Source organism: Chlorocebus sabaeus, chromosome 21, assembly GCF_047675955.1.
Source record: "Chlorocebus sabaeus isolate Y175 chromosome 21, mChlSab1.0.hap1, whole genome shotgun sequence".
Taxonomy (NCBI): domain Eukaryota; kingdom Metazoa; phylum Chordata; class Mammalia; order Primates; family Cercopithecidae; genus Chlorocebus; species Chlorocebus sabaeus.
Window position 1 is genome coordinate 90,654,213 of NC_132924.1, and position 17,726 is coordinate 90,671,938.

Here is a 17,726-nt window from a genome sequence, read left to right on the forward strand (position 1 = left end):
TCACCTAGCCATTGATATTTATAGGGTAGAATATACCAAAATTACAAAAGATATTCTCTTCAAATGCACTTGCTGAGCTATTGAGAACTACCAAACCAACAGATTTCAAAAGGCTAAAATCTTATAGAATGTGTTCTCTGACTGAAGCAGAATTAAACTGGAAATAAATCATAAGATATTAAGAAAACCTCAAAATTCAAAAATAAAACAATATATTGCTAAATAGTAAAGAGGATTAAGAGGAAATCACAAAGTAATTTAGAGTATATTTGGGCTGAATGAATATAAGAATACAGCATACCAAAATCTGTGGGGCTCAGTGAAAGCAGAGAATCTACAAGCAGCTAAGGCAGAGGGCAGAGAGAAATTTATGGCTTTAAATGTTTACATTAGAAGAGCTGCCTCAAATCAATCATCCTAGCTTCACCTTAAGAAGCTAGGAAAAGATGAGCAAATTAAATTCAAAGCAGAAGGAATCAAATACCAAATAAATTGATGAAACAGAAGAAATAAATGACAGAGAAATTAACAAATCCGAAAGTTGTGTCTCATCTAAAAGATTAATAATATTGCTAAATATGTAGAAAACCAGATTTAGAAATAGAGAAAAATACAAATTACAAACAACAGGAATGAAAGAGGGGATATCACTACAGAATAAAGAAATATTAAAAGGATAACTTTGTGCCAATAAGTTCAACAAATTAAAAAAAATCCTCTGAAACATACAGTTTCAGAAATTACACAAAATGACTAGAAAATTGCAATGGCTTTATATTTTTTTAAGAGAAACTAAACTCACAATTAAAAACTTCTTCCCAAAGAAAACTCCTAGCTTACAAGGCTGTACTGATGTTCTAGCAAACATTAAAGAAAAAACAATGATGCCAAACTTACACATACCCTTTCAGAAAATAGAAAAGGCTTCCAATTCACTTTATGAACAAAAAATTATCTTTATACAAAATATTTTTTAAAAATTTACAGAAAAAACATCTCTCTTGGACACAGACACAAAACTGTTTAGCAAAACACAGGCAAATGAAATCCACCAATATATAAAAAGAGTAATAAAAAGGTGACCATGCGATATTTACCTCAGGGGTCTAAGTTGGTTTAATATTTGAAAATCAATCTGTGTAATTCATTACATTAAAAGATAAAAGAGAAACACCAGGATTATGTCAACAAATGCAAATAAGCTATTTTTTAAAATCAAAACCATTCATGATTAAAAAAAACCTTTCAACAAAGAATAGTATAAAATCTCAAATGAGATAAAGAGCATCTATGAAAAGCACAGCTAACATTGTACTTTACGATGAAATATGAAATATTTTTCCCTACGAAAAAGATAATAAAGTCTACTTTCACTACTTCTATTCAACATTGTTCTTTATGATGAAACATGAAATATTTTTCCCCTAAGAAAAAGACAATAAAGTCTACTCTCACTACTTCTATTCAACATTGCACTGGAGGTTCTAGTCACTGAAATAATTCCAGGGCAGTGGTGGGAAAGAAGAGGAAAAAGGCAGGCAGGCAGGCAAGTAATTTGGAAAGGAAGAAGTAAAATATTCTCTACAGATCATTATGTTTTATATTTTTAACCTAGAAAATCATGAATATACAAAATATTGGCTTGAACTATTTAAGTCATATAGCAAGATTACAGAATACAGTGTGAACATACAAAGTCAACTGAATATCTGCACATTAACAACAAACATTTGAAATTCTTAAACAAATAATGCTATTTACAATAGTATCAAAAAATATGAGTAACAGCAACAAATGACTAAGACCACTACACTGATAGAAGCCAAATACTGCTAAGATAAATTAAAGATCTAAATGAATGGAGAAATGTACTACAACCACGGGTTGGAAGACTCCATTTTAATAAGATGTCAGTTCTCACAAAATTAGTCTACAGATTAAATGAAATTTCTATCCCCGCAAACTTTTGGAGAAACCAAACTGCCTTTAATTTTTTTGTAGGGAAGCCCAAAGGATCTAGACTAACCAAATCAATTTTGATAGAGCAAAACAAAGCTGGAAGACTAACACCTCCTGAATTTAAGGCTTACTAAGATTGCATTGGGAGTTATACCTGATGTAAATGACAAGTTGATGGGTGCTGACGAGTTGATGGGTGCAGCACGCCAACATGGCACAAGTATATATATGTAATAAACCTGCACGTTATGCACATGTACCCTAGAACTTAAAGTATAATAATAATAAAAAAAAAGATAATAGTCATCGTTTACTTAAAATTTGAATACAGGTAAGACTAATCCATGAAGAAAAAATCAGAATAGTGCTCACTAGTTGCCTGAGTTGGGGGAGAGACTTATAGGGCAGGTACTCCAGGAACCTTTATGTGGTGATGGAAATATTCCATATCTTGTTGGTGGGGTGGGGGATGCACAAATTACACACATGCATGCATTTTCAAAACTCATTTTTAAACTTAAGATATGTGAATTGTACTTCCTGTAAACTTTGCCTTAAGAATCTGTAAACAAATATTGAATTCCAGGTTTTCATTTTGGCCTTATACAGCAGTATGAGTAAGTATTTCTGAAACTACTCTGTATGTTCCACACTTGAATAAATGAGTAAAGATACTGAAGTACAGTGAAAATCGGATTTCTCACTGGTGGAAAAAAGGAGTCATAAATAGAAAAAAGACTGGCATATACTCTCTGGCTTGGAATTAGATTCAGGAATGTCAGTGTCAGTATACTGACAGCTTGATACATAGAGAGACAGACAAGATATAGCTATGTTTTGTGTACATATGAACATGATAAATATATGTAATTTCCTAGCTCCAGATTCGCTGCTGTGCACCATCTCTCATTAAATAGGAAACGTAGTGCTCCTGGAAGAAATAGCTAATTCCAAGCATTGGGTTAAAGAAAACACAAAATGAGCTGGAGTATCTTGCTGCAAGTGCTCAAAAATGACGAGAATATCTAGAAGGAGCCAGCTTAAGAGGGCTCCCAGTGGCCAAATCTGGGATAGATAGTGATGGTAAGATCCTAACTCACCAAATAGGCTCCATGACTCCACACTGATGCAATAAACAAGTAAACGGGGGAGAAGAAAAAGCTTTTCCTTACAGTAGTATGCCACATAAAAAAATGCAGAAGGAATAATGGGGTTGGAAAATCATCAGTGGCTTCTAAAACTAGCAGGTGAACATTTAATGAATAAGATATTTAAAGAATATCAACATATTTCTCCACAAATTAGTTACTAACATAAAAGGAATAATAACAACTAAACAGTGAGGAAAACATGCAAAAGCTGAATAAAATCATCAGGAAACATTAGACAAACTTGAATTACGTTTTACAAAATACCTAGCCCATGCTCTTCAGAAATACCAAGGTAAATAAAAGCAAAGAAAGACTGAATAACTGTTACAGCTTAAAAGAGACTAAAGAGAAATAACAATTAAATGCAATGCCTGGTCTTGAATTGGGAAAATAATTGTTACAGGGACCATTATTGGAACAACTGGGGGAAAATGAATATGTGGATTAGAAAAAATGCTGTCTCAATGATACATTTCCTGATTTTAAAAAACCGTATGGTGATTATGTAAGAGATTGTCCCTGTTCTTAGGAGATATACATCAAAATATTTAGGCATAAAAAAGCATATGTCTTTAATTTATTCTCTAATGGCTTGGAAAAAAATCTGTGTGTGTGTGCTCACACATGCATGTGTGTAAAGGAGAAGGAAAAAATGATAAAGCAGATCAGATAAAATATAAACAACTGTGAATCTGGGTAAAGAATGCTGATATTGTACTATTCTTGCAACTTTTCTGTAAGGTTCAAATTATATCAAAATAAAAAGTTTGGAAAATGTAAGCAGTACTACAATAGTAGGGAATTACAATTACATAAGAAACAGACATAGTAATCACTTGAATATGAGGAAGGAGAACTTCCCCAACCTACTAAGGTAGGCCAACACTCAAATTCAGGAAATACAGTGAACACCACAAAGATACTCCTCGAGAAGAGCAACTCCAAGACACATAATTGTCAGATTCAACAAAGTTGAAATGAAGGAAAAAATGTTAAGGGCAGCCAGAGAGAAAAGTTGGGTTACCCACAAAGGGAAGCCCATCAGACTAACAGCGGATCTCTCGGCAGAAACTCTACAACCCAGAACCAAGTGGAAGCCAATATTCAACATTCTTAAAGAAAAGAATTTCAAACACAGAATTTCATATCCAGCCAAACTAAGCTTCATAAGTGAAGGAGAAATAAAATCCTTTACAGACAAGCAAATGCTGTGAAATTTTGTCACCACCAGGCCTGCCCTACAAGAGATCCTGAAGGAAGCACTAAACATGGAAAGGAGCAACCAGTACCAGCCATTGCAAAAACACGCCAAAATGTAAAGACCATCAATGCTAGGAAGAAATTGCATCAACTAACAAGCAAAATAACCAGCTAATATCATAATGACAGGATCAAATTCACACATAACAATATTAACCTTAAATGTAAATGGACTAAATGCTCCAATTAAAAGACACAGACTGGCAAACTGGATAAAGAGTCAAGACCATCAGTTTGCTGTATTCAGGAGACCCATCTCACATGCAGAGACATACATAGGCTCAAAATAAAGGGATGGAGGAAGATCTACCAAGCAAATGGAAAACAAAAAGAAGCAGGGGTTGGAATCCTGGTCTCTGATAAAACAGACTTTAAACCATCAAAGATCAAAAGAGACAAAGAAGGCCATTACATAATGGTAAAGGGATCAATTCATCAGGAAGAGCTAACCATCCTAAATATATATGCACCCAATACAGGAGCACCCAGATTCAAAAAGCAAGTCCTTAGAGACTTACAAAGAGACTTAGACTCCCATACAATAATAATGGGAGACTTCAACACTCCACTGTCAACATTAGACAGATCAACAGGACAGAAAGTTAACAAGGATATCCAGGAATTGAACTCAACTCTGCACCAAGCAGACCTAACAGACATCTACAGAACTCTCCACCCCAAATCAACAGAATATACATTCTTCTCAGCACCACATCACACTTATTCCAAAATTGACCACATAGTTGGAAGTAAAGCACTCCTCAGCAAATGTACAAGAACAGAAATTATAACAAACTGTCTCTCAGACCACAGTGCAATCAAACTAGAACTCAGGACTAAGAAACTCAATCAAAACCGCTCAACTATATGGAAACTGAACAACCTGCTCCTGAATGACTACTGGATACATAACGAAATGAAGGCAGAAATAAAGATGTTCTCTGAAACCAATGAGAACAAAGATACAACATACCAGAATCTCTGGGACACATTTAAAGCACTGTCCCTGTGTCCTCTATAAATTGTGGAGGGAAATTTATAGCACTAAATGCTCACAAGATAAAGCAGGAAAGATCTAAAATTGACACCCTAACATCACAATTAAAAGAACTAGAGAAGCAAGAGCAAACACATTCAAAAGCTAGCAGAAGGCAAGAAATAACTAAGATCAGAGCAGAACTAAAGGAGATAGAGACACAAAAAACCCTCCAAAAAATCAATGAACCCAGGAGCTGGTTTTTTGAAAAGATCAACAAACTGATAGACCGCTAGCAAGACTAATAAAGCAGTAAAGACAGAAGAATCAAATAGACGCAATAAAAAAATGATAAAAGGGATATCACCACTGACCCTACAGAAATACAAACTTCCATCAGAGAATACTATAATACACCTCTATGCAAATAAACTAGAAAACCTAGAAGAAATGGGTAAATTCCTGGACACTTACACTCTCCCAAGATTAAACCAGGAAGAAGTTGAATCCCTGAATAGACCAATAGCAGTCTCTGAAATTGAGGCAATAATTAATAGCCTACCAACCAAAAAAAGTCCAGGACCAGAAGGATTCACAGCCAAATTCTACCAGAGGTAGGTACAAGGAGGAGCTGGTACCATTCCTTCTGAAACTATTCCAATCAATAAAAAAGGAGGGAATCCTCCCTAACTCATTTTATGAGGCCAACATCATCCTGATACCAAAGCCTGGCAGAGACACAACAACTAAAGAGAATTTTAGAACAATATGCCTGATGAACATCGATGCAAAAATCCTCAATAAAATACTGGCAAACCAAACCCACAACACATCAAAAAGCTTATCCACCATGATCAAGTGGGCTTCATCCCTGGGATGCAAGGCTGGTTCAACATATGCAAATCAATAAACGTAATCCAGCATATAAACAGAACCAAAGACAAAAACCACATGATTATCTCAATAGATGCAGAAAAGGCCTTTGACAAAATTCAACAGCCCTTCATGCTAAAAACTCTCAATAAATTCGGTATTGATGGAACATATCTCAAAATAATAAGAGCTATTTATGACAAACCCACAGCCAATATCATACTGAATGGGCAAAACCTGGAAGCATTCCCTTTGAAAACCGGCACGAGATAGGGATGCCCTCTCTCCCCACTCCTATTCAACATAGTGTTGGAAGTTCTGGCTAGGGCAATCAGGCAAGAGAAAGAAATAAAGGGTATTCAGTTAGGAAAAGAAGTCAAATTGTCCCTGTTTGCAGATGACATGATTGTATATTTAGAAAACCCCATTGTCTCAGTCCAAAATCTCCTTAAGCTGATAAGCAACTTCAGCAAAGTCTCAGGATACAAAATCAATGTGCAAAAATCACATGCATTCCAATACACCAGTAACAGACAAACAGAGAGTCAAATCATGAATGAACAATAGCTTCAAAGAGAATAAAATACCTAGGAATCCAACTTACAAGGGATGTAAAGGACCTCTTGAAGGAGAACTACAAACCACTGCTCAGTGAAATAAATGAGGACACAAACAAATGGAAGAACATACCATGCTCATGGATAGGAAGAATCGATATTGTGAAAATGGCCATACTGCCCAAGGTAATTTATAGATTCAATGCCATCTCCATTAAGCTACCAATGATCTTCTTCACAGAATTGGAAATAACTGCTTTAAAGTTCACATGGAACCAAAAAAGACCCCGCATTGCCAAGACAATCCTAAGCCAAAAGAACAAAGCTGGAGGCATCACGCTACCTGACTTCAAACTATACTACAAGGCTACAGTAACCAAAACAGTAATCAAACCATGATACATGATTTTTAATAATTTCCTATGGTAGATTAATATTTGAATAACTGCTTTTTGATGTTCAAAAGCCTGGCATTTATTTATTTATTTATTTATTTATTTATTTATTTATTTATTTGATGGAGGTTTGCTCTGTTGCCCAGGCTGGAATGTAGTGGGGTGATTTCAGCTTACTGCAACCTCCGTCTCCTGGCTTCAAGAGATTCTTTGGCCTCAGCCTCCCGAGTAGCTAGGACTACAGGTATGTGAGACCATGCCTGGCTAATTTTTGTATTTTTAGTAGAGACCGGGTTTCACCACATTGGCTAGGCTGGCTTTGAACTCCTGATCTCAAGTGATCTACCTGCCTCAGTCTCCCAAAATGCTGGGATTACAAGTTTGAGCCACTACACCCAGCCAAGCCTGGCTTCAATTTTAATAAATGTTATGAGCCAGTAAGTATTTCAAGCCACCAGTGTATACAATAAACATCTTTTTTCTGGTGATCATATGCCTTTTGAATCTTATGTACTATGAAAAACAAAACATCACAGACATGGTATTTCTATCAAAAATGCAAAAGCTGATCAAACTGTGATCAAACTAAGAAGTCCTAACTCATTATTATAAATTTCATATATGACTATTCACAATAGCAAAGACATGGAATCAACCCAAATGCCCATCAGTGATAGACCAGATAAAGAAAATGTGGTACATATACACCACGGGATACTATGCAGCCATACAAAGGAACAAGATCACATCCTTTGCAGGGACATGGATGGAGCTGGAAGCCATTATTCTCAGCAAACTAATGCAGGAACAGAAAAACAAGCACCGCATGTTCTCACTTATAAGTGGGAGCTGAACAATGTCAACACATAGACCCAGGAAGGGGCACAACACACACTGGGGCCTGTTGGGGCAGGGTGGGAGTAGCGCATCAGGAAGAATAGCTAATGCAGGCTGAGGTTAATGCCTATGTGATGGGTTGATGGGTGCAGCAAACACCATGGCACATGTTTACCTATGTGACAAATCTGCACGTCTTGCACATGTGCCCTGGAACTTAAAAAATTTCCTGCATGTTCATTCTCCATAATATGTAGAAAAATGATCCATTTCAAGCAAAATCTTTTCTGTGGCCTCTGTTCTTGTTTCAATCTTTATTAATACATTTCAAATGTCTTTTGAATACCCAACCTTCATGTTTTTAGCTCTTTTTGAAGCATGAACTAGATCAATCATACATTTAATGATAAGGGTTTTAGAGCGGGTCTTTTGATCGAATATCATATAGGCATTTTTTCCCTCTAAACTTTGGGATATTCTCTTGATTGTAGAGCTATGGGGGAATAAATGTGTTAATATCTGTGTCTCTCAATCTTAAGTGGCTTGAGGGAATGACATAAAAATCACAAAGAATCCAAGGTATTAAGGATTTTCAACTTTTCTAGCAGTAAGGAAGAAATACAGTACATATAGGAAGCCTGAGAAGCAGGAGATCTGAGTTCTACCACCGAGTGGCTATAGGAAAGTCGCCCTCGCACAGCAGTTAAGTATGTGCACTCTGAAGGCAGACTGCTTGTCTTCAAGCCAATAGGCACAGCTGTTCAAGTTCTCTGTGACCTTATTTATGCTTAAAATGCAATTATAATAGCCTTTACTGTATGTAATAACAACATCCTCAGGATCAAATGAGTTGATTTAATAGGGAATGGCATACACTGTGGGCTCATTACATCTCAGGGGAATCCCTTCAGCTCTCTGAATTTAATCGTATAATTTTGAAACCTCCTGTCATTATCACCATCAAGAGTCATTGATTCTTTCCTATATTTTTTCCTATCATCAATAAAGTAGTTTCCAGGAACAAATATTTTAAAGAATTGTTCAGGTCAGTATAACAGCAGTGAATGTGCACTTGTTCAAATTTGAGTCACCTTGGTATTAATTTGTTCACACATTATCACAAGCAATGTCTTAAAGAACTTTTGAAGAGAAAATATCTAACCTGTGTACAAGGAACCACACTAGAAACTACAAAGGACGTGAAAATCCATACATTCCACTTACTTGATTGTAGGACTACACAAATTTTAAAGAGATGATCAGATTGCAGGACCACATACTAAGTTAAAAAGGAACTACAGTATACATAAATTATGGAGTTCCAGGTGACTTTGTTATGTTATTGTTGAATTTATATCTCCTTCGAACCACTTTCAAGTAGGGGCTGAGGGAAACTTGCATGGAGCAGTATCACCAAACTCTTTTGCAAAAAGCAGTGGATTGTGTGGAAGAGCTCAGAAGAATGAACACAGCTTCACTGGTAGTGAGAAAGTGGGTGGTTGCTCCAAGAATAGCACCCAAACTGGAAGCTATGAATGAAGAGGCACCAAGCACATGTTTTTATAGAATGAAAGGGAAAACTATGTAGGTGGGACCAAAGCAGCAATGTAAAGGCAATTAGTTCTAATTCAAAGTGGCAAACTGAGAGGAAAGCAATTACGGCCATTTATAAATTGAGAAAGCAGAGTGCATATCTGCCACACCACGAAATACTCTTATGACATTTAACTGTATTCTTTATTGCTCTCCCAAAATCTTTTAAGGCTCGTTGCATCCCTGTCCTCTTCTCTCTCTGGGCACCCCAACCCATCTGCTCAATCTGGTAAACAAATACCTAACAACAAAATATATTAAGAGATCTTTTCTTCTTTTTTTTTTTCTTTCATTTTTAATTTCAAAGGGGCTGTGACTAACATTCAGTGATCTGGGCTATATAGTTCTCATCTGCCCCTCCCTCTTAATCTAGAGTTTCAAGAGTGGGAAGGCAAGCCCTGGAAGCAGAGGTTTGGCTCATTTCTTTCTTTCTCTCTTTTTTTTTTTTTCTTTTTCTTTCTTTTTTTTTTTTTGAGACAGAGTCTCACTCTGTCACTCAGGCTGGAGTGCAATGGCACAATCTTGGTTCACTGTGACTTCTGCCTCTTGGGGTCAAGTGATTCTCTTCCCTTGGCCTCCTGAGTACCTGGGAGTACAGGCGCACGCCACTACACCCGACTAAGTTTTGTATTTTCAGTAAGGACGGGGTTTCACCATGTTGGTCAGGCTGGTCTTGAATTCCTGACCTCACGATCTGCCCACCTGGACCTCCCAAAGTGCTGGGATTACAGGCTTGAGTCACCATGCCCAGCTAGCTCATTTCTATTTACATGGATCAGGCAAACTGCTCTCTCCTTGAAATTTCTACTCAGAACCACAGACCTCAATCTCCAACTCTCCCTTGATAATGGCTCTGCAATGCTCCTGGGGAATCAAGATGCATTTTGTAATGTAACAATGCAACAAAAAAAGACTCAGGGATGAGCTAAATAATCATTCATGTACAAAATGTCCTAAATCTTCTCCTGAAAATTTTATTACATATGATTCTCTACCATGTTGTTACTGAATGAAAGTCTAGAAAGTAATTTAAAATGAAAATACATTCATATATGTAGTAAGCAATATATAATGAAGAACATAGAATAAAAATGGCAGAATAAAGTACAATTGTAAGAAGAAATGGGCATATGAAATCAAGAGAACAAAACAAATATTTTGTTCTTTTCTGACCCATTTCCATTTCTTCAGTTGTCTAGCACTGGAAACTCCTTCCTATGTTAGGAGAATTCTCTATTTTATGATTCTTCCCTATAGAAGCTAAATATGTCCAACAGTTGCTTTCCTGGCCTTCTGTGTAGCCTAAGCTTGGCTAATGACATACACCTGTCTTAGGCTTCAAATGGAAATGAGTGATATAAAAAAGAAGGACCCGGGGAGGGACCACTCAGGATCTGGAGCAGTGAGGGCACCGGTGCTGTTTGGCATCAACAGGGTGAAAAGCAAGCTGCAGCACCCATTTCCTATCAGATCAGCAGACGCATCTCCTGCTGCAGACTAGCTCTGCAGAGGGTACTTGTCTGTGATGCTGGCTGGGAACAGCTAGTCCTCTAGGCTTTGCTAGCCATGCTGAACCACGATGTAAGCCAACTACTATTTCTGTAAACCAGGCAACAAATGCCCTTTCTGCGTTTTCAATGAATATTGGCTTCACCTCCTCAAAACTAAGAACCCTGTCTGAGGCATCTATTGCCATGCAACTCACCTATTTATATTGAGCTGACACGTAGAAGGAGCTGTATCTAATATACACAGTTATTTTTAGTTTTTGCACTGGTGAAAAGAATTGCTCCCTCTCTGAATTTCCAGGTTATTATTTTGGCTACACACATTCAAAGTTCTGATCAAGTTAAAAGGTCTTTCCTACTTCAGGGCTAGAATTTATACTTCCTAAATGTGAAGAAAATGTCTGAAAATATATAGATTTCCTCCCTACTGTTCAAATAAATTAGAATGGAAATTCTATTAAAAGATGATAGACAAGATTTAAAAAAAAAAAAAAAAAAAAAAAAAAAAAACCTCCAAATATCATTCCATCCTGGGTTACTGGCTCAAAATGGGAAGTGGATTACCGGAGGCGAAGTTCCCCATGATGATTACTCATTAGCTTATTCAAAGTGGCTTTACAGGCTCAGTCCATTTGCCAAATTGACTCTTGCCCAAATTTCCCTGGCACACAAATTACCAAACAGTTAACCCGCCTATTCGTAGTCGCAGCAGGAGCCAACGCATGAATGAGCACGGACCCTGTCCTCCTGCCTTGAGAGGCAAACCAGAGCAGCGCTCAGGCCAAGTGTCTTAGAATTACCAAAGAGATATGCCCAGTGTCAGATAATAAATACTTGAATCATAGATAATGGAGCCTTTGCTTTCCCAGACATTTGCTCTGGCAGTGATTTAAAGAACTGAACTCATTTAAAATAATGGATTTTTTTCCTTATGGCTTTTAGATGTTGAAAGCTGCAATTTACTCTATATGCGAGGGAACTGAAGACATTCGGTTAAAATATTTGCTTTCAGAGGACTAAAGGTGACAGGTAATTTTGTTGTTAAAGAGATGACTTTGGTGTTTCTGCTTTCATCAGCTGATACGGTATTTTCTTTTTAAGTGAAGACACAGGGTAAGAGTACAAATTGTAACTCTTCTCATACACTATAATCTACTAAAATATAATATTTTTTAAGGACAAAATGTAGCACTCCCTGTCAGAGAAACCCTTCACTGAGACTACACAGCCGATGAATTTGGCTATAAAGGACTCCTGTATTCCCATTATACATGGGAGACACACCACTGGCTCGTTTTATATTAGCCTCTCAGGACCCATAGGACAGAAACAATTTCCTTTCACTATCAGCCAGGTTGGAAATGACCCAGTCATTCAGAAACAAACAGGATGTAAGTTGATTTAAAAAAAAAATCAGCTAGATAATAAAATCTTTGATCCAACTAGAAGTGTTCTTTTTTTTAATTCTAAAAGAGAAATGAGTTTTGTTAAAGGCAGAACAGAAGTAAAATTTAGGAAAGTATTTTTTATATATTCAATGACAACAAAATGTTTTCTTAATTTTTTATAATGCAGTATAAAGTCCAGCAGGAATAATTTATTATGAAATAACTCATTTGACACATTACAGGCATAATTGAAATGTATCCCATCCAAGAAATACAAATGAGTTTCAGTGACATCAGCTGAAATTCACTGGCTCTTGTTTATGTGGTTTGTGGGGAGTTTTGAAAACCTCCAGATATCTTAGTGGTTGTCTGCAGGGTTTTGTAGAGGGCTTGCAAAGTCCAGAGTAAAACTCTGATTTTGCCTTACATCTATGGAAAGCCTTCTATTTTTCTTATTTTACTCAGTGCTTTAGTTTCCTACCATGCAACATACTGAGAAAAATGTTTCCTTTTTTGCAGCACCTACACCAGAACACTGACATTTATATGTTAATGTAAAGATAAAATTTCAGGGAAAAGACACACATTAAATGACAATATGTATCATAAATATTTATAAGTATAGTGCATTCAGGTTAACCGTCAACTAGTGTTACATATATTAGAAGTTATCTGAAAAGGCCAAATAAAAGAAACATTTTAATTTATGCTTTAATAATAATGGTGGAGAGAACACATTGGTTTTAATTTTAATCAAACCACACAGCATGAGCTTCTAGCTTTCTCACTCTCTTTTCTAATGAAAGGCATCGATAGTCTTGGCAGCATATTGGAAGGGCAAAATTTAAATTTCTATTTCCTTATGGCTGATCATCATAAGTTTTATTGAACTTTGTACTCTTTGAAGCAGATACTCAAGTGAAAGGAATATGTGTGCGATGGTGGGGCAGGGGGAGAGGAGGAGGAGGTTGGTTTAAATGAAACACATGTGACCAGGAGGCTTGAGGTCTGCAGCTGACACAGCTATCACATCCCAGAGGTGAGTCTGACACTAACCAGGACTTTAAGATGACACATTGAGACTGGATATACCACGCAAACGTGCATTCCATTTTCTTCATGTTATTTTCATTTTCCCCCACCAAAAATAAGAAAAATAAAATAATTTCTAATTGCAAATAACTATTTTAGACAGAAGCTATATACAATAAGCTGGGATGTTACCATACGATCAAAGAGTGCTGGTTTATCACTGGATTAACCTACCTAGCAGCTAAGCATGTTTTCTAGAAGGCACTAGGAAGTCCAAAAACATATATAGAGAGATTTTAAAGAAAGTATCAAAGTAACCATTATCGGAAACATAATTTTTCTGTTATACTTCCTTTATGGTTTAGTGTTATTTTGAGTTATATTTTAAACATTAGGTTACATTGGCTTAAAGAATCTGTCAGCCTCTTGTACTTCTAAGTACTTATTGCAGTCCTGTCTGAAAATATAATGCCGAAGAACAAACAACAACTTTGGAGATGATCTCCTCGTTCAACATCATGTTGTGGGGGAAATGACCATTTGAACGTCTCAATACCTTCTTTTGTCTGCTCTCAGCAGCAGCCAGCTGTGCGGACATCCTTTCTTGCATTTTCTTGCAGTGGGCCATGACTGCTTCAAGGATGGAGAGGGGGTTGGTACACACTGGCTTCTTCTCTTTGTCACCAGCACCTGCTTCATAGTCTCTCTGGAGTGCCAGGAACGGGTCATTTAGATTAAATCTCCCATACCGTTCCTGGATAAATACCTCCTTCCTGCGAGCCTGGAACAAAGTTAGAGAAAAGTATTGAAGAAAGAAATGAAAATACACCACAAGATATAAGAAGGTTTTGTGATTACACTTCCAAATGGTATTCCCAACTGCTATGAGTAATGGCTTATGATGTCAGTGGTGAGTGGGAGGCAAATGTGACCCCCAGTCTCCGACTAGCCTGGAATGCCATTCCATCTGCTTTCAAATTTTCTTCCATTAAGAATACTGTATCTTATATTGCAAATTATGCAAATATAGTTATTTCCCATGATGTCCTACTCCTCATGGATCAGAATTTAAGGAGCAGTCTTTTTTTACTCCCGCCTCCACACACCCCGCCCCCCCAACCCCACAGGGTCTTGCTCTGTCATCCAGGCTGGAACGCAGTGGCACAATCACAGCTCACTGCAGCCTCAATCTCCTGGGCTCAAGCAATCCTCCTGCCTCAGCCTGTCTTATAGCTGGAACTATATGTGCCAGCCACCACACCCAGCTATTTTTTTGATGTTTTAATTAAGATGGGATCTCACTTTGTTGCCCAGGCTGGTCTCAAACTCCTGGGCTCAAGTAATCCCCCAGCCTTGGCCTCCCCAAAGTGCTGGGAGCCGCCACACTCTACCTAGTCTTTTCTATTTTAATGTAAAATCAGAAATATTGACAATTAAAATAATTTTTAGCAAAAGTTCAAAATAAAATTATCTCTATATTGACAGAACTTATATTTAAGATAATATCAGCTTAAATCACTCATAGAAAAAATCCCCTGTAAGTTTTTTTTATAGCCAGAAGGAAATCACATGGATGTCTGGTAAGAAGAAAATTCTTTGTGAAATTTTTAATGTAAAAATTTTAATTGAAAAAATAAAAATTTTTAATGTAAAAATAAATCACAATATTTGTAGTTTGTAAAATTTGACTAACTACAACAGCCTGCAGAAAATTTAAAAAGGCATCTATCTCCTTCTCACTGAAGGGCATTAAAATATAGTTCACAGAATCCCAGGAAAGAATGCAACTTAATTATACTCTAAATGTCAGTCCATCAGCGACAAAGTTAATTTCACACCCACGTAATGAGGGCCAAATGCAATTTTCTATAATTAGTCTACAAAGTCATTGCATAAAAGTGGAAAAGAGCAGTAGAAATGTATTAAAAACTAGCAACATTTTCCTAATTCAGGTCATTTTGGAATAGCCATTAGAATGAAAAAATCTATGTCACTGCCAGTAGAAAAATTAAGTTAAAATAAATCAAGCTTATTTGTCCAAAACATTAAACATGTTTTCTGAAGAAATATTATTAATACATACAGTTCCATATTTTAAAGGGAACTGAATTGGAAAACTACACTTTTCCATTTTAGTCCACTATCAGCAAGCCAACAACTAGATAAACACAAATCTAATGACAAATGGGAAAAATCTAACATTTCTTTCCTTATTATCAACTTAGATTAAGAAATAAAATTTACAAAAAGTCCAGTTTCACCATGAAATTTAAGCTAGCTTTCAGAAGACCACTTTAAACTTAAAATATAAAGTTTATGAGTTAAAAGCACTTTGTGTTTCTAGATTCTTTAAATTTAATTATGTAATCAATACGCTGAATAAGTATCACTTGAGAGATGCAATTTCAAAAGCAATTTCATTTTGTCCTTCACATTTTTCTTATTATTATTCAGTGTAGTAGTTCTTCTTCCACCCTTGGATGAACACTTGGATAACGCTATGTTTTTTTCTAATCGTTTTAATTTAATAAAAGACCTACAGTCACTTTGAGTCAAAACAGCCTTAATTTGGTTATTAGAATGTCCATATTCATTCAGTGGTACAGCAACCTCCCTTCCTCAGCTAGCATCTGCTGCAGGCTAACATTTACCACCCGGCAAAGAGGTATATATGAAAACCTCTCTCCTTTTCCCAAAACCTTCTCCCCCTCTTTCTAAGCTGTTTTAGTCACCTCTGGGTTGGAAAGGACTGGAGGTAGATGATAAAGGAGTGGTGAAGGGAGCAGGAATGCCGTACCTGACTGGTTCAGTTGGCCAGCTAGCTTTACCAACCCAGTGTGAAGAATATTTAAAGTCTACTCTTTTCCCATGAAGTACTTGGTGTGTTCTTAGAGGAACAACCCCTCTTGCACTGCTGGGACCCCTTCATGTAGTTTCTTTAATGTAGGCCATAAATGTGGGACAAGCTACATAATCTGCAGGACCCACTGCAAAATGAAGACATGGGCTTTTTGTTCAGAATTATTAAGCATTTCAATATGGCAACAGCACAGCATTTAACCAGACAAGGGACCCTTCTAAATGCACAGCCTCTGTGACTGCTCAGGTTGCACATCCATGAAGCCCAGCCCTGCATACTCTCCTTATCAGCATTGGGAATGCACCTTTTGACAACTGAGGTCCCATGTTCTCTACAGACTTCCCTATTGAAGAGGACTTTAATCAATCTCATTTCTACCATTTCAAGACCATGGCCCAACCTGGTCTACAGGAAACACTCATGGATCTTTATCTAAACAAAAGCTGGGAGTCTCTATAAGATGATCCCCACATCTATCTTTCCTTCACGTCCACAGAACGGCTGCTTGTTCAGCCCCACCTCTACTGAGTCCACCAAGATCTGCAGGAAAAAACCTATTATGTCATTCAAAAGTCTCTCTGAACCCCTCTTCTCTTCAGATGAAGGGAGAAGCAACTGAATGGGGCAGGACTCAGCAGAATTCTCTGCAGAGAAATGCTCTCTGATAGAAATATTTCTTTAATCTCCAAAAACTACATTATTTTATACCCTCAATGTGGATGAAAGGTTTAAAAGTCAACACTAGCTTTTAAATATTTCTTATGAAAATTTGCATCTTGGTCCTCACTTGAGTATCTGATATTCATTACGATGAGTTATTTGCTGAAACTGACATTTTAACAACCCATTGTAATTGCCTGATGTCTACTCGCCCATACAACATATTTTATGATGTACAGTACTTGTAACACTAATCAAGCAATTTCTTAACATGCAGGTTATTCTTAAGCCTGAGTAAACTTTTTGATAAGTGGGTTAAAATTGTTTGTTTGTATAATAAAAGAGGTAAATACATATATCATAGACGTAGTTCCAGTTTTACCCAACAGATTTCATTGTCAAAAAGTATTTTTTTTTAACTGGTGTGAAATGGTTTTTTACATGTGTATTTTTGTTGTGTTTTTATTTTAAAATTACTAGTTTTAACTGAGTCTCACTGTGACACTGTTAAATGCAGAGGAAATTTTTTTCTGCTGAAAATGTTGTATAATGATACGTGTACAGGTTGATAAACATAAAACTGCCTATTTATTTGAGATAGGGTCTTGCTCTGTCACTCAGGCTGGAGTGCAGTGGTGTGATCACGGCTCACTGTAGCCTTGAACTCGAAGGCTTCA

General features: G+C 36.7%; 1 protein-coding gene across 4 annotated transcripts in view; it reads right to left on the reverse strand.

The window, feature by feature from the left end:
- The window catches only part of CTTNBP2 (cortactin binding protein 2), a 163,211-nt gene that overhangs the window by 87,358 nt on the left and 58,127 nt on the right, over positions 1–17,726 (reverse strand). For all 4 annotated transcript variants that reach the window (XM_007982696.3, XM_073009300.1, XM_073009301.1 and 1 more), the window contains exon 3: positions 14,086–14,310. In XM_007982696.3, coding sequence (XP_007980887.1) covers positions 14,086–14,310 — 225 coding nt within the window. The remainder of the gene's footprint in view (positions 1–14,085; positions 14,311–17,726) is intronic.